This window comes from Dermacentor variabilis, chromosome 5 (assembly GCF_050947875.1).
Source record: "Dermacentor variabilis isolate Ectoservices chromosome 5, ASM5094787v1, whole genome shotgun sequence".
NCBI classification, from domain to species: domain Eukaryota; kingdom Metazoa; phylum Arthropoda; class Arachnida; order Ixodida; family Ixodidae; genus Dermacentor; species Dermacentor variabilis.
In genome coordinates, this window is record NC_134572.1 from 108,108,232 (window position 1) to 108,126,022 (window position 17,791).

General features: G+C 44.5%; 2 protein-coding genes across 5 annotated transcripts in view; one reads left to right on the plus strand and one right to left on the minus strand.

The window, feature by feature from the left end:
- Positions 1–5,442, minus strand: part of LOC142583019 (mothers against decapentaplegic homolog 3-like) — an 82,713-nt gene extending 77,271 nt beyond the window's left edge. For 2 of the 4 annotated variants that reach the window (XM_075693248.1, XM_075693247.1), the window contains exon 1: positions 4,806–5,442. In XM_075693248.1, the coding sequence (XP_075549363.1) occupies positions 4,806–5,002 (197 nt within the window). In that variant the 5' untranslated portion in view covers positions 5,003–5,442. Of the gene's footprint in view, positions 1–3,853; positions 4,078–4,805 lie in introns of those variants that run through there. The other 2 variants (XM_075693249.1, XM_075693251.1) reach the window with 2 other exon arrangements.
- Positions 5,443–5,659: 217 nt separating this feature from the next.
- Positions 5,660–12,631, plus strand: LOC142583020 (uncharacterized). The gene is made up of 3 exons (XM_075693252.1): positions 5,660–6,485; positions 7,206–7,379; positions 12,276–12,631. The coding sequence occupies exons 1-3, from the start codon at positions 6,203–6,205 to the stop codon at positions 12,440–12,442; spliced, it is 624 nt and encodes a 207-aa protein (XP_075549367.1). The 5' UTR covers positions 5,660–6,202; the 3' UTR covers positions 12,443–12,631.
- Positions 12,632–17,791: the final 5,160 nt, after the last annotated feature.

A 17,791-nucleotide genomic window follows, 5' to 3' on the forward strand; every position in this document is an offset into this window, starting at 1 on the left:
CAATATTATAACAAACGAAAAGTTGTAAAATGCCAGTCAGTATTTTGCAACTTTTTTTTTCATAGCTGTGCACGACAAAAAGGGGGGCAGCATCCAGACATAGAGGAGCACGCTGGCAAAACATGCAAAACAACAATAGCTAACTGTCTTGGGTCTCAAAGGACTTTTGAGCCCATGAAAAAGCATTTCCAAGGACTAAAGCAATGTCAAGTTTTGACAGCTTAAAAAAAAAAAAGGCATGGCCTACTACAATAAGCAAACTTATTTTATTAACCCATGTAAAGACTACCTGAAACAACTGCTGCCAACTGCCATAATACCACTATGGAAATGGATTGGCTTGGCTTCTGCACTGCATTAACTTTCTTGTCACCTAGATCTGTTCAGACTAGCCAAAAACTGAAAATCCAAGAATTTTTAAGCACTCCATAAAATTAGTTCTCAAAGTTTTGGTTTTGGCATTCACACATTTCAAAGACAGCCCCAAACTCTGTACACTACACTTTAGCTGTAGAATACAAGACTATCTGAGAATTTTCATATCTGAAGAAACATTGAAAGTGAAGTCCCAGGGCAAGCTGCATGTGTACTAAAATTTTGTCTAAATGTGGGACAATGCGTGAGGCTACACAGCACAGTTGGACAACTGGGATCACAGACTGTGCTGCTTGCACAAAAATTGGAGCAAGGTTCCCTTCAGTACTTTTTCAACAGTGATTGCATGGTTTCTCTTGGTTTTCCCACAGATACAACGCATAAATGTAACTGAGAATTGTGACAGAACCAAAAGCTCGGCAAGTTGGTAATGCTAAATTTTGTCCTCAGTCTTTCGTGCTCCCCGCAGTTCCACAAAGGACTAAGAAACTTGAGTTAACTTTATAATAGGTACTCTACAATCATTACGGGCCTCCCTAGCTTTGGCTAATGAGCATGACTAAAGACTGCAAGCTGCCCCTGCAACAGCTTATTAAAAATTGAAGTGATGTCAAAGACGAAAAAAACTGTGAATGTGGCATTGCGCACCTTTTAGTTTGGGCTCATGAAAACACCCTGTGAAGGAATTAATCGTGCCTAGTGGGTACCTTTAGTGGATATTTACTTTTGCCTGTTTTACTTGCTGGTGCATTACTTCACTTGCTTACCCAAAACATTCTGCACAGCCGAGTCAAAGCGTTTATGAAGAGCTTCTCAGAACTGGTTGAGTAGTAAGAAACCTCAGTCATGTTCGCAGCGACGTTCACAACACTATTTGCAAACCTAGAGCTTAGAAGAATATGTTTTCACTGGCCATTAAGTCGCTGTGCAGTCATTGCAACTTCACACATATGCGTAAAGCATGCAATACAAACAGAAAGCTGTACTGATTTAAAACTGCAGGTCACAGCACATGAGTCACAGAAGTTACATTACGGAGCTTTAACGTTCCAAGGCAGCCCACAAGCAATGATGGAATGGACACTACAGTGGCAGAATCTGAATATTATAGCACAACCAAAACACAGCAGATAAGCACTTTTACTTTTCACCCTTATCAAAATGTGTCTGCAGCGGGTACAAATCGAACCCACGACATTCTGCTGCGAGTGCCCGCTCGCATGTTCTTGCTCCATGCCTCACTCTTTTTGTGCAGTCCTTTGGCAACACACAACACGTTGCCTAGTTATTCATTCTGAACACTATGACAATCACCTATCTAAGACTGCATTTATTAAATGTTGTTGCACACAGAATATGCCACCTGACAAAACTATAATGACAGATCTAGAATTACTAGGAGGTAACTGTTTCCTTAGACAAAATACATAAAGAAACAAGTCACATCAAAAATTAATGCACATGTGTTCTAACAGAATGCTGCGCTCATTGAACAACAAAGTTTAGACAATGTGAATACTGTTCCAACTGTTCAGCTAGTGACAGCAGCTGTTAAGCAATGTGCAATGTTCGACTTTAGCCAGTCTCCAGCTCTTACTTGTTCTTAAATTCAATTCTAAAAGCTTGCCAGGTATTCAAAATACATTAAAATTAAAACATTGCATGCAAGTACAAATAGGTTCAAGCGATTTTATGCTCCTGCAAAGTAATGCACAAGCAAAAGGAGGTAAATTTTTTAGTTTACTTTCTGCAGAGAACAAAAAAAGTTTTTTTCGCTTTTGCATAGGTTTACATCGGGGTTCTTAAGTGCTGCCGACTGGAGCCTAAGAAGAAAGCTAACTGTGCAGAACGATCACCGCTGCTCGTGGGCATTTCCGACCCTCTTTTCCACGATGACATCCTCTCTTGTTTGCGCACTAGCGGTTCAAGACATGCGCGATAACGATAGAAGGGCACGTCCGACACAGACCTGGCATTGTGTAGACCTCGCTCACTGTGCAAAATACCGCACGGCAGTGCCGACAACAGGCAACAAAAAGACAAGCGACTACTGCGTGTGTAGGTTGCATGTGGCGGCTATTATCGCGCTGTGTCTACTTTGCCTCAACATACGCGCGCTGTTGCTACGTGTGACACACGAGGCACGATGCCAAGGCGCATGTCAGTAGAACTCGGTGCAATCATGTCTATTTTGTGCTCCTCGCCTTTCTACCGGTAAAGAGCACCACAATGCACCGTGCACACAAGCATGCTTTTGACCCACGGTGCTATGACCTCGCCGACTTCAGTCGCCAGCGGTAGGGCTCAGCCCCACCGCACGTTACCGGCCATCGCGCCACTTTTCTAGCGCTTTATTAAATTCAATTTGTTTATGTTGCATTTCTCGAGCATGAAAGTGACTGTAAGACTCGCATGCCGAACAAATACGCGGTGAGGGCACATCGCCGTAGCGACAAGCGTCAAGAAAAAAAAAAATAAACTCTAGAGCTCGCTACAAACAGAAATAGTGCGCGAAAAGAATAAGAAGAGAAGGCAAAAGACGAAAACGACCATCTCTTCACGCGTGGGAAAGCCCGCTCAAGACCCGACGTCCACGGGAGACGTTCGGCAGACAGCGGGGGAGGGAGCAATGCACCCTTTCTTTCTCGGCTCGGCAGCCGAGCGATCGCGTTAGGCCTAACGTCGATGCCGCTTCAGACGCCCAGACATTCGAAAACGGCGAAACAACGAGCGCAGCTGTCACCAAATCGGCGGTAGGAACCTGCACATGTTCGCCCGACTTTCGGGCTAAGCCACGGCAACCGATCATCAGGAGAAACGGGCTGTCGCCACCGGCATGAACCACACGGTTGCAGGCGAGGCACCTCCGAACGAGAGTTCGCCGCGCGGGTAGTGCGACCGCCGGAGCGGCTCAGCACCGTTTGGCCCGCCCCAACACCACATGCAAGGGCACACAGGCACGGGTGTACCGCTGATCGTTGCGAGACGAGTAGTTGAGCATGCGGCCGACTGACAAGGAGACTAGTGAGGCTCACCGCGCCTACCTCTAACACTCGGGGAGTCACTTGTTGATTTCGATTTGCACGAAAATTTAGTCGCACGGGACACCACCGGCGTCAAATCCGTAGTACGAGGAAAACGGCTGCTTCCCGGTTAGCTTTGCACCAAGTTCAAAACACGACACACCATCCGGCGAGCTTGCGACACTTTTTTTCAACCCTTCGACGACGACCGGGTCTGAGTGGACCGCGAGCGAACATGCAAGCGCAGCTCGTCTGCACGCTGTGCTGAGCGAAAACCCGGTGGGAGAGAGCAAAGGCTTACCGCAAAGGCCTACCAACGCCAGCGACCGACCAGCGCGCCGCTTCGGCCGAAAAATTCGGCAGCCCACCAATCGTGTCAGCCGCAACAACAAAGGCGAAAATGTCGCGCGAAGCCTTGGTCACCAGACGCGACACTCGAATATGCACTCACGCACCGAATTCGGCAACGACGACGAATCTTTCCGAGCCCGTTTTCACGGCGACGACACCCGGGCAAACTGTCCGGCGCACGCTCAAGAAAGCATTCGCGAGTTAGGCTTGACTGCAACACAAAGCAGCCCGCAGGCGGCATGTGCTGCGCTCTCGCCCTCGGCCCAAAAGCAGAGACGAGGAGGAGAGGTTCGCGATGCGTTCATAGCAGCAATCACGGTGGCGGCGGAAACTGCCGAACCGACCCGACCAAATTCCTCGATTAACGACGGGCCAGAATGAGGTCGAACGAAGGCACGCGACGATTATCCAGCAATTACGGTCTGGTGGAAAGAAAGTAAATAAGTGACTGAAAATGGAACAGGCGCCCTACGACGTCGCGAAGTTTGTAAACGCAGTGTCTGAACATTGCGCGCCCAGTAAGTCGTTACGCACCAACAGTGGTGAAAACATGTTTCGGTTGTCGAGATCGACTATCTGTGTCGCGCGGGTAGATAAGGCCAGTCCCCTAGATCTCTTCGGTTAAGAGATGGCAGAACGCAATAGCTGGCAGCGCCACAAGACTAGGGCGTCCTGGCGGCATGTCCCCTGTGCGGTTCCCTTCGCACCGCAAGCGAAGCGATCGCGCTTCGGACCACAGCTTTTATCAAACCCTCCACTGATAAGAGAGAGGCGACTCGAGAAAGGCAGCGGTCTTTCATCTCTACTCTTGGTGCTGCGTTCTCGCATTACGAAGCCTTCCGTACACCGTGCCAAAAGATCACTTTCCGCATAATACGCGTGTTTTTGTTGTTTTCGTCCTCATTTAAGGACAAAACTGCAGGTGCCAGCAATTCGTCGTGTCACCAACACAAAGGTGCATCGTGAAGTAACTGAAAAACTGCTGCCAAGAACAATTAGAGTATAAGAACACACTAAATGACAGATAATAACAACACAGTCCGCTGTAATACCAACCTGGGAATCGTGATGCACGCAGTGTGAGCATCTTGAGTTGAAATCGCCTTCTCAAGTTCGTCCATTCCTCCAGATTTCTTCAGCTTCTTCACCAAACTTTTGACGGCTTTCTCGCTCCATTTGTCTTCTCCTTCACCTTTCTTCCAGCCTAACAACCGCTTAACAACCGGGGGTGTGAAGGGTAAAATCGATATCATTTTGAAGGGCTTCGAGACTGCACAGCTATTTCTTCAACGGAGACGCATAACTTAAAGGTAGACACCGTTGCAACAGTTCAAACGCTTGCACAGTGCATGCGGCAGCGGCTTCGACGGGCAGTTTAGGCGGCTCCGATCACAGTGAACTGCCGAGCATAGCCACACTGTAGATCACAGAATACCTCTTCTGCGCAGCGCACGTGAAGCGCGAGCTTACAGTGAGCAGTTTCGCATGTCCCGGAGAGTTCGCTGCATTCCACGACGCTCGGAGGATTTCAGGTTGTGTTGACGTTGCAGACACGGCAACTTCAGCTGCCTGAGGCGACAAAATCGCTCTAATGTGAACGCGCGACCAATTCACCCACCACAAACGAAGATGCAATGAAAACACACATACGCAGACACCACTCGATAGACCGACGCTTGCCTCGCGTAATGATAACAGAGTAGAAGAAGAAGATGGCGCCACCTTACAGAACATTTATAAGAAAATAATTTCAGAAACCAAACTTATCACGTGCATTATATGTTCTTTTTTATTTTCCACAAATATATAGACAACTGGCTATTTTAGTCAATATGAATCATAGATGAAGGATGTGTGTGTGTGGCGGCGTAGTATTTGAATCCTCCGCGATTTGAATTAAACGAGCTGCTCAGCTGAGCATGGCTGCAGCCAGCTGGTTGCGAAGTGGGTTGGTCCATTGCAGTGGTCCATTGGTTGGTTGAGCTTGATTGATGTAAAGGACAAAGTCAGTGCCGAGGTCGGGCTCGTGGCCGTGCAAGGGAAGACTGTTCAAGTGTTCGCAAGCTCGTGCTTTTGTTTTTGATGCCATGACACGAGGTGTGCGCGTGTCTTTAAATAGCAAAACAACAGTGACAGGTCGAAGCTTACGCGAAATACTAGTTAATCCTTGTTTTATTCCAAGTCAGCAATTTAACTTGTCCGACGAACTGTCTTTTTTTGTTTTGTTTTGTACTACTTCAAATTCCACACCAAGGCTAGTACAGCTCACGGCAGAGCGTACTTTTTGGAGGCGTGTAGCTGTTGAGATAGCGCGCGCAAGCGATAACTTCATCAGCGTGCGTCGCCTGTCTCAACGAGTCTAATTCTTTTCCTTTATGTTACGATAAGCAGTACGGTTGCATCATGAATGGTTCATTGTGGTGTCAACCGCGTCTTCGACGCATTACGGCGAAATGTATCCATCGGAGGAAGCGGCTCCTGCGGCACCTGTGATCCAAGCGGGTGACTTCATTCCCCTGCAGCCCCTTCCGGAGAAAGGGACAACTACTGGCCTGTCGATAAGCTCGGCGTTCGAAGGGAATGTGACCGTAAACATGCCTCCGCCCAAGCCAGGTGTTTTCTTCTTTGGCTTGCTGATTTTGTCCGCTGCGTGGACTCTTGCTGGTGTTGGGATTTTTGGCGTGTGTTTCTTTTTCTACAAGCACTACCAAGCGGCGATATGGGCCTTGGCATCGGGTGAGTGACCCCGGAGTATGGGGCCGTTTACGATTGCACTGTATCTTTATTTTGTTCATTCTTGTTTCTTGCTTGTCTCGCCAGATTGTTTAAAGAAAGTTCCCGTGCTTCTATCATGTTTATGATGTGTTGCCGAATAGTCATGTTGCGAGTTTTGTGATTATGGAGATGTTGCAGTTTTGATGCCGCCTTCTAAACATGAATGTCAATTAAACGTCTTCCGGAGTATTCACAGTCTGCTTCATATGTCAGTAAATGTCTAATAAGCAACACGTACATACGTGCTAATCGCATTGAATACAGTAAAATTTTGATGTTTCACCACATTTTGTCCCGACCCTTATTCCGTTGCCTCCTCCATATTTAAAAAAAAATAAATGGAGGTGGCTATGGTTATCCGCGTGCGTCATCGCATGCGTTATCTTGTTCCTGCCGAACGTGATAGTGAATTAACACAATCGGTTACACACAATAGGGCGGTCTGCCCATAACTGTGTAGAAAATATTTATGCTGTTCATATTCGTGCCTGATGAGTCTGTCAAACTGCCTGTCGTAGTTTTTAATAAATGTGAGAGGTGGGGGCGTGAACTGTGTGTGCTTACCATGTGACCATGCAACAGTGTCATATCAAAGCTCTTAGCTAAATACCGAAATACTACAATTAAGTTCAGGCAACATTCACTTGTGTAACTTTATTGTGACCATGTTGTGTGCTTCAGCAATCTTTGCAGGAGGTGTCCTTCACCTTCAGATTCTGCACCTCGCAAAGAGGCTTGACATGTGGCACGATATGCACACACTCGGAGGGCTGAAAGTTCTTGGTGTCATTGTGTCTGCTGGCAGCCTGGTTTCATCCTCAGCATACTGGGCCTTTGTCATCACTAGGCATGAAGGTAAATGTGCATACTGTTCATCAAATTTCAAGCTCAAAACTTGCCATACCTGTGGAAGGAGAAATGCACACTCAAAATTTATTAGTCTGAACTTTGTTTCTTCACAAAACACTGCACTGCAGCAACCTGTGATAGCACTTACCATGTTGACAGCATTGCACCAGCACACAGAAGCTATTGGAAGCAGGAGCTTTGGGCTGAGGTCTCTCGTACATACTTAACGGCATGTTCGACTGGTAGCCTTTGAGCACTTTGGCGGTGCACTTTACATTCGGCTGATTGAACAGATTTGCCAGGTTCATTCAGGGCACCACGCTCCAGCTCAAAGCGCTTGAAGGTGCTCTCTTTTCATTCTGAGAGCACATTAGAGGTCCCACAGAATGGCCACGGGGCTCCTCCAGTTCCTCTGGGAGCCACTGAACGTTTCACTCAGCCGGATCTCTGACTTCAATCTCAGAGGGCTATGCGTCACGGTAAACCAGAGTGAAGTAGGAACGAGTTGATTTTATTGTCAAGTATAAGACGCAGTACAGTCTGAAGTCCAATCTGGCAATTGACTTGCCATGCCAAGAAGGAGATCCAACAGATTGCCCAATAAGCCTTGTCAAGAAGTACCTGTATGATCTGGCATATGACTTGTACCAAAAACCAAGGTCAGAGAGGATGTGCCACTGGGATCTGTAGGATTCACTTTCTGGCACAAGTTGTAATGCCAGGTCATACCATGTGCCTTCAGTTTTAGCTTGTAAACAAGAGCACTATGATATCGCTAATGTGTGGGTGCAGGAGCAGAACAAACCATTCGCCATTATATCCACCGAGGTCGCCTCGCTTGATGACTGCAGGGGTCTGCAGCATAGGAACATTTTCTTACTCCAATAAAAAAGCCTGGCAGGTAAAGTTATGTGCTAAGGTTACAAACAAGGTGTAAAAAAGGGGGGTAGCAGTGCAATGCATGACACATAGCATAACTATCGGCGGTTTATTTTAGGGGGAAAAAACAACATAAGTGGCAACATTACATGGGCAGCGACACAATAGTGGAGCTTTTGTCGTGTTGCATCAAACCAATTGACCCGTTGTCAAACTTTCCTTAACCACCTCAGACCAAGGTTCCATGAGCACTAGTTGATGTTCTAGTTGATTTGACATACTAAGGCAGCAGAGCAAGAAAAACATGGACACAATCATAATGCTGACACCATGAGCACTTACTAATGACCGAGTTTTATTGCTTATGAACAGGCATATATAAGTGCAAAATATTGGTGTGGTGAGCAAGAAAAAAAAAACGGCATCAAAAACACTGTATTCATGACATCAGTTTGACATTTCTTGTGTCCGTATCTTTCTTGTGCTGCTGCTTTAGTAGCCAGTGCCCATATGCTCGTGGACATTGTCTTTCCTCCATTTTAATATTAAAGCAGAGAAAATAAAATTTTTAAAGGTTCAGTGCAACATTAAGCTAGGTGCAGGTGAGAGCATATATCAAGTGTTCAAACATTTGCTCCCAATGCTTTTCAAGAGAATGCACACTATGTGCGAGACATACCACTGTATTATCAGGGACAATGAAAAACAAATGTGTGCTGCATTTCGAATGCCACGTGATGATGCAGCCATCCAGGATGAAAGGCAGCAGTAACGAACCACCATGTGATGTTATACCTTTGTTTTTTTGTTTAGGCAAACAAAAGAAATTTTTATTGCAGCAAACTGGAGAAATGGACTCTTTCTCCACATATGCACATAGCAGGCACTGCTATGTGCATTTGTGCAATCTTGTCACTCAGTTATTTTTTCACATTCTTAAGAGGCCAATTGTGAAGAAGAACCGATCATAAAGTTATGTCACAAGGATTCCACTAGGTCTGAGGAGGATAAGCGTGGGATGACAAACAAATCTTACTCACATGACGTAACTTGTTGGTGACTCATCAGTAATAATGAACTACATGTGTGATGCCATCATGTCTAGGACATTTATGTAGTTTAAGGTGGAGAGATGTCCTGTTTGCTTCCTTTCCCGGCACCCTCGCCAACTGTCATTGCTATTATTGATGAGTACCAGGCAGAAAGATTCAAACTGGACCATTCAGTGCTTTGTAGCCTTTAATTTCCCAGACATTTAGCAAAATCTTGGTTAAAGGGTTTCTCACCAGGCCTTATTGGAAGTAGTGGTCATGTACTAGGTGTTGTAAAGGGAAAAGTAGCATTTTACAAAGTAGCGTTCTACTACAAAAATTTCTAAAAAGCATTTAGTAGTTGCTGAGATGAAGCAAAGCAATGTTATGAAGCAGTGGTTCAAGGAGGTAAGCTACCTTTCTAACACAGAGGCTCCTCGACCAGGGCCCACCTCCCCCTCGTCACCGAGCTGTTCTCCCCTCCTTTCCTACTGAGCAACGCATTTCCAAAAGTGGGTTTGTTTGTGTGCTCTGGATATCGCAGGAATGCCTGTGTTGTTGCCATCGCTTCTGCAGGCTAGTGGTATGCTACAAGTGGCGTGTAACATAAAAGCACCATGCCTGTCACGTCATCTCGCTTGTGCCCAGAGTGGCTCCTTCGAGGAGGAGAGCGTGCAGGCTTTTGTTTGAATGTTCAGCCGATTTTTTCAGAGTACATTGTCACCACTTGATTTACGCACTGCAAGTGTCTGTTCACAATGGCCAAACCTGGTAAAGGGCTGTTTAAATAGGTGAATAAAGGGGCATGACAGGTGCTACCCTCAGTGTACGGGGATCCAATTTGGCCAAGCATCCCTTTTCAAAACTGTGTCAGTGACCTCATTCTGTTCACCTTTATGTTGCATTTCAGCTCAGCCTTTAAGCTCCACAGTTCCTGGTAACAAGGCACCAAAGCTTTAAATGCTCACATGCACTAAGATTAATTAATATAGTATTTTTCAGTTTGAGAAGGTTTGTGAACCACCTGTGAAAATTTATTTCGATGCCGGAGTGTTTGCTGCCTGCCAAAGCCAGAACTCCATGTCCAGCACAGCAAAGAATTAGCACACCACGAATTCAGGAGCATGAGCAGTCCTGCATTTGAGCATGTTCACAGACTGCCTAAATCTGCGCACATCAAGCATCCGCAACAATTGACATGGGCATGCAGCTTATCTTGTCTTTATGTCACATTTTTTATGAGGCTGGCTTTGTCATCAAAGCCGCAGGGGCCTCAGCAGGTTCCTGGTTCAATGCTTTATGGTTCACCTGTTTGATTTTGAGTAGCCATGCTATGCGTGGTTTGGTGCGGAAAGGCGATGCACATTTCATTCAACACATCACAGCTTGGTTTGGGTAGTTCTGCGAGAAAACAGCTTTTGAAAACCTACTTAGCTGTTGTGTTCATTGGCCTACCTTTGCTGCCAGGTGATGTCAATGTGGCTGCAGTCATGTTGACTGTTCTAAGGCTCTGTGATTCTTTCTCTCTCTCCAAACCTGCCATAACTATCTAAGGCATTTTTTAATTTGTAAATAGAATGTTAAATGCTTTTTAAAATACCCCTGACAGTTACCGTAAAAGGCACCCTGCTGCGCTGTGTGCACCATGTTCAAGTATTTCTGTGAACAAAGCTGAAAAACGTGTAGCTTTGCTAGCCCTTAGTTTCAGCATGTTGCCCGCATGAGCAGAGTTTTCTAACTCAATGACATGTTGGTATCTATAGTGGCACTGTTACATTTTATAATAGATGCTGTTATATCATGCTTTAATAAAGCAAAGTTAATCAGCTGCTTGCATAATGAAACTTGCCTGTCATCACTTTGCAAAGGGCAACTAGAGCAAGCAGGTCAAGGTAATGGTACTTTGTGCATGGTCTCAGGCTCTTTTTTATCAAGCAAGAAACGAGCAGTTTCTTCTTCTGAAACATTGTCACGCAATATTTTTTTTTTTTTTTGCAAGTGGTTAATAAATCTGCTAAGTCATTAGACAGTACTGCCATGAAGTCACTCCTGTGATGCACTTGGGAGCCCATAACTTCACTCGAAAGGCTGTCATTTCCATTTTGTTATAAGGGATTAAACACAGTGACTATAAGTTGCAGCTGTGGTAGTGTAGTAATTCGTTACATGAAGTGTGTTTTGCTTCATCTTTATCACATGTTTGCAGGACAGGGCCTGTATTCACAACTTTTCTTGCATAAGTTCTGTCGATGATTGGCTGTTGCCATGGCAGCAGCCAATCATGGCTCGTTGTCACACTGGTCACTAACATCTTCATTGGCATGCATGAGACTCCTGACAAATAAATGTTACAAAAGAGAAGCTTTATGAACACAAGCTGAAATCTCCAGCTTATGATTGACAACTTCAAAAAGACTCCTGATCACGCTTACACAAAGTCAATACCATTCAACCCACATTGCAGCAGCACTTCTATATGTCAAGGACATGCTGCAGTGCACTTATCATCGCTCATAAAAGAACAATGGAGACAGATGTCCTGTGTGATGACTAACAAGGTTATCAGAACCTTTTCAGATCAATGCCCTTATGTGTGTGCTAATTTCATTCAATTAGACTTGTGAATTGAGGCACACCATATGTATCTACGGTTTCTTGTTACATCCACTTCCGTCATGCAGGAATACAATATCATTATGAACATTGTAGCAGTGCTCTTTCTGCTTGTCTGCTAAAGCTACATCATGATCTTTTGTCTTTACACTCGGATGAATCTAACACATGCGTACACACAAAGTATTAAATGTAGAATTTCAGCCTCTTCGACTGCTTGCTGCTGGCGGATCCCACCGCAGTGGTTATAGCAATCCACTGACAAGGGCCACCTTTGTTATGCTGACACTGCTTGCCACATCCTCTGTGATTCTGTGAGACGTTACTCTGTTGATTTATCAATCTGTGAATCAAAATGAGTGTCATGTTGTCTTTGCAGCATTTTCCATGGCTAGTGGTGCACTGTACCCTGCAGCTATTCTGAGCACCGTCACTCTACTCTGGGGCCTTCTCCTCTACGGCAGTGCCAGGCATTGCCAGAAGCGTGTTGCCGAAGCTCACCCAAGTCTTCTTGGCTACGGTGGTTTCAGCACCCCTGACGCCTAAGTGCCGCTTGGACCATGAACTCTGTTTAATTTTTTTTGTGCTTTTGTACATATATATGAATTGTCAGTGCTGTGCAAGTATTCCGTCTTGTAAATAGCAAACTCCTTGATCTTTTAATATTTTGTTTAGTTGTTACTGTATTGTATTGATTCCGCAAATTAAAAGTTTTTGTAATTTTTCTTATCAGTACATTTTCACTGGTTGTTTCGATAATTTGTGGTAGATGGGTATCTGGCATGGTGCATTTGTTAAAACCGAGTTAGTTATTTGGCTTTAGGGTATGATGGCACAGGTCCGATTCCTGTGTGCGAAACAGCATTTCAATTGAGATGAGATGCAAAACAAATTCACCGGCTGTTACAGTACTCCCTAATGCGAAATTCGAGCGCAGCTCTATATGTGTTTTCATTTTGCGACATAGTGAAGCAAAGAATTTGAGACATGTAGCAGAGTCGGCGATTGTTGAAAATCTGATAAGTGGGTCAAGCGCATAGGCCTTTATATATGACTTCTCGAAGATTCCAGTGTAATCGCTGGTGCCGCTTGGCTTCCAGAAAGAACTACGCAATTCGCATTGTGCATACAATCAGATTACAAAACCACGACAATCAACACAAGCGCAAACGAGACCAAACCAAACAAGCATGAGCGAGAGATGACGCGTGCAGACGATATTATGAAACTAGCAGTCCGGCTGAGACCATATATGAGTACGCATCGAGGGGCCAGGCGGGTCCGCATGAAACCAGTTTTCTGCGCGCTTGTCACTGAAGGGGTCGCTCTCATTGGTATTCGCCCTTCGCAGCTCGCGTCTTTCATCTGTCGCTTTGCATTCGCTCTTTCATCTTTCACTGTTGTGCTCGTTCGCTCAGTTACGTCGCCGACGCTCGCCGCAGGAAGGGGCCATTAAGAGCTGCCCTCTAAAAAACATGTCACCTTGCCATTGTTAACACTGTCATGTTTACAACACCAATCACATTGACATTTTAGGTTTCTTTTTGTGCCACAGAACACAACCAACAACTCGTGAAGCCTCAAGCAAGAACTGTGTGCATGCCGAATTGGTTCGCAGAGAGCACAAAAGAATCAACCTTGTATGCAGTTCACCCACATCTTGAGTACCAGCTAGACCTTCAGCTTTCACGACGTGTTGAGACCCTCTTACATTGCTTCAGCCTTGGAAATGCTTGTACAAATCACATGCTTTGGTCACAATGACAAGGATGTGTACTCCCTACAAGGTCCTTGACATGTCCCAAGCACATTACACATAGGCAGCGCATTGAGCATGAACTCCATTAGCTTTATTCACACAACTTTTTTACTTGCCAAAGTGTTGGGCCCGTGCCCGTCAGAAGTGCTGCAGTGCAAAGCAATGAAATCACTTCAGTGTTTCTTTGAAGACACTGGCATTTGTGATGAATAGCGACTCTATTGCACAGTGTGTGTGTCTCATTCTTCCATCTGAAATTTGTGTACCCAGACATTTGCACACATTTTTACAATCAGAACTTTCCAATGGAGACTTTTATTCTGTGCTGTCATGTTCTGTTTCATTTAGGTATTATCTAATGCAAGGATGTATCTTTTCTTTTTTTTTATTGTGCATTAATGACCAAGCGAAAAGGCAAAGCCATTACCAGCAAACTGCAACAACTCATCTGTATTTTGTTCTCAATAAAAAGAAAACAATACAAGAAAAAAGACAGTAAAGTTCGTTCTCATCAGTTGTCAGGCTTTGTGGTAATAAAAAAATTAGAAATTAGAATGTCGATGCAGTATACGAACTAGCCCAGCAAGAAGCTCTTCGAAGATACAGATCATATCATGCCTTCAGACCAGCAAGGAGACCTTCTGCCAATGTAATTGGAAATAATGGGATTATAATTCAAACTATGGCATCAACTAGGCTTTGTGCCTGGCTGTACCTTCATTCCCATTTTTTTTAAGGATAACATGAGATGAGCAAGATGCATTGAGATCCTTTGCATTTTTTTTTTCTGGTAAGATTTGAGCCACATGTAAATTTGTGAACTTAATAGCCAAGAACAACTTAGTATACCCCCTTTGTAATTGTGCAGGAGGAGGTATACAGTGCATTATAAGCTTAATGCAGTGACTCGCTCTGGCTGGTAGACAGGTCTTCATACCAACTACAATGCTGTTCACTAATAATCTTTGCTTTGAGACCTTTTGCACTGTAACTCGCACCATTCTTTGTCTAGGCCTCTTCTGACACTAATGCCTTTTCGCATTCAACATCGCTCTGATCACTCACGAATGCCAAGAGCGCAAGAAGGCATTGCTACAAAATAGTGGCCTAGAAACTTTCATCAGTGCACCATGACAGAAGGAACTCTGTATTGCCTCTTGAGCTTGGCATACCAAGAGTTGTGAAATTCCAAGCCAATTTATAACACCCTGGGGCAAACAAATGACACCCAAAGCTGTATTCCCCACTTCTACAAAATGTGGCTCTTTCCATATTTTGTCCTGCTAAATGATGCCAGGTGAAAGTCCCACGCATGTCTGCCATAAGTAGACCAGGGTAAACCGTGCAGGGGGCTGGGAGTCAAAGACGGGTTCTTGCCTGCCCTTGAGCTGCCTTGCCAAATATCTGCAGTGGCAGTCACCCCTCCTTGCCGAAATGGGCGCATTATTTCTTCCAGTAGGAAAAGGGAACGTAACCATCATGTTCCTATCTTATCATACCATACCTTCTTAGTTGTAGTGCCGCTATCCGGTCTTGTTGAAAAATGTTTGAAACATATTTCTTGGAGAGCACCCTAATCACTCCAAGGTTTTATCCCAGGCTGGATGGATAGGTACTTCAATGCACTTTTCAAGCCTGTATACTTGCACACACTAGGTGAGTATCTGCCAGCAACTCGCTGAACCTGAAGGCAGCATGTGCTTGAACTGCCGTGAGGAATGGGACATCAGCGCAGCTTTTGTTACTCCAACACGCAGAACAGAGGGTGCCATTTTTGCCAACTTCTGGCAAAAAAAGACACATAACTCTGGGCCAACTAGACAATCGCAATGCCTCTCTACGAAGGCGCATAGCAGTGCTGGTTCACAAGTTTGCGTCCATGTTGCATGTACACGGGCTCACCCCTACGCAACGCCATGTACTATCATGAACAGATGACGCACAATAAAATTCAACCACTGAAAACCAACAACGATACATTAAATCACAAACAAGAATTTTTCCTCTCCGTTAATTTGTTGCAGACAATGTTTGCATACTGCAGGAAAGCTTTGCACTGCCGCTCAGGGGGAGTAACTGCCGTGACCTACCCATGACCGAATTCGCCATGAACGTGGTAAATAAAACAGCGATTCATCTTCCCTTACAAACAGCTGTATGCGGCAAAGTTTAATTTGTAACACTAATGCCCACTCTGTCAAGTACAATCTCAGACCTTTGTTGTACTGACCCTATCTCCTGTGTGGGTTTTATTTGCCCAGAGCAATTGAAGAGTCGCCAATACATTTCTAACCTCCATAAAGGTATGTTACAATGACTTTTCTGCTGTCCTGGCACGAAGGTGACAAATTCTGGCCTGTAGCTATTCACTACATGCCCTCTCATACCATGCCTGTCATGTTGGCCTAAATTATACATGACATATTCAAATACAAAATTGTAGTGTGAAAGAAGCATTACACCCTTATTATGTAGGTGTGATTTGTGATGAATCGCCAAAAATATGCATGATTAACAGTGAAACATCACTGTTGGGAACTTTCTTTAAAGGCCCTTGAGCAGTGTTGGGCAGCAGTAAGTATATCTACCAGAGTGATATGCATTCCCTCTGTAGCAATGATGTATAAAAAGCTTGAACACTATCTGCAAGGGGGGAGCAAAACTGATTTTATCAACAAACCAAACAGTAGTACTAGCCCCTAAACCACTCTGAGCCCAAAAATTTGTTATACAGTGGCAGCAGTGTACCATTCCACAATGGTCGTACAGATGCAAGAATTTTTTGAAATGATGCTATAAAGCAAAGTTATTACCACTTTCCAGCACCAATAGGTGGGTGATGCAACAGAATATCAACATAATGGGGATAACTTCAGGTAAAGCACAAAAAAACACGAGGACAACAGAAGGGAACAAAGACGCAGCGCATAATGGGGATAGTGGGATCAAGCATGCATCTAAAAAATGGGGTGGCTTACAAGTAATTAGTGTTGCTCACCGCATTCTAAATGAACACAAAGGTGTCTCATCAAACATCAGCTGCACATGTAGTGGAATTAGGGAGACCACAAACACCGCAGTCAAATTTCAGTTTCTTTGCTCTTAAATAAGCATAGTGAAAAGCTTGCTTCATACAATCAAGGTTGATGTTTACATTGGAAGCAATACTGGAAACATCAGTAAATCTTGGGTGTTTTCTAATATTTTTCTAACATTCAGGAGCATACAGGCACCCACAAGTTAGTTGAACACTGCGCATGGTACACCACAGGTGTGAACAAAGCTAGGGCTGGCAGTCGTGCTGCTACCTAAAATAAATATTACATTCATTCACGACGAGAGCCATGTCCAACTCCGTCACTTTAATTGTGCAAAGCTTTTCAAGAACCCTGAAATTAAACTGAAATCAAGGCCTGATACACAAACCTTTTTGTTTAAAGTATTGTTTGCCTTTTGACGAAAGTCTTTGCTAACAAAATGTTCGACATCATGATTGGTTGGCATCTACTTGTATGAACAGTTGAAACGTAAGCACTTTTTGTTTGTTTGGATACAAGCTCAGTTTAGTAGTAAGAATATGTACATGAGACAATCAGCTGTGCCAGCATGCGCTGTCTCAACCGTCAATGCATGCGATTAGTGTTTTCGCATGGTATAAGGTGATTTTGCAAAAGGGCATTAGAGTCAAATGTTGTTTAATGAAATTCTACTGGCTAAATTGTATATTCCTGAAAGAGCACCTTTCGTCTACAGCCACATTCACTAGGACGTGAATTCAATTTCAACAGCATATCACAATAACTCTCAAAAGAAAAAGGAAGTAGGAATGAATCCATAACAATAATCAAAACACTAGCCAAAGTGGCTCCAAACGTCCTTCTGAAATATTTGTTGCACATGGCAATTTCATTGCTCACATATTTTGCAATCTTCACCTTTATTGTACACTTCCTTCCTTTCTTAACCTTTGGAAAATGGTGCAGACCTACTTTCACAGATATTCCACGATATCTGCAGGGCAACAATGACCAAGCAGCCATTTTTTCGCCTATCCATTGTTTATTGCCACTCTTAAAGGCGCCGACACGCTCCAGGCACCGCATAAGGCGGGATGCAATCGCCGCTCTATAGCTTCG

Coding starts and splice junctions, on each gene's coding strand:
- LOC142583020 (XM_075693252.1), top strand. CDS start 6,203: ATGTATCCATCGGAGGAAGCGGCTCCTGCGGCACCTGTGATCCAAGCG. Junction 6,486..7,205: donor GATATGGGCCTTGGCATCGG/GTGAGTGACCCC, acceptor TGTGTGCTTCAG/CAATCTTTGCAGGAGGTGTC. Junction 7,380..12,275: donor TGTCATCACTAGGCATGAAG/GTAAATGTGCAT, acceptor TTGTCTTTGCAG/CATTTTCCATGGCTAGTGGT.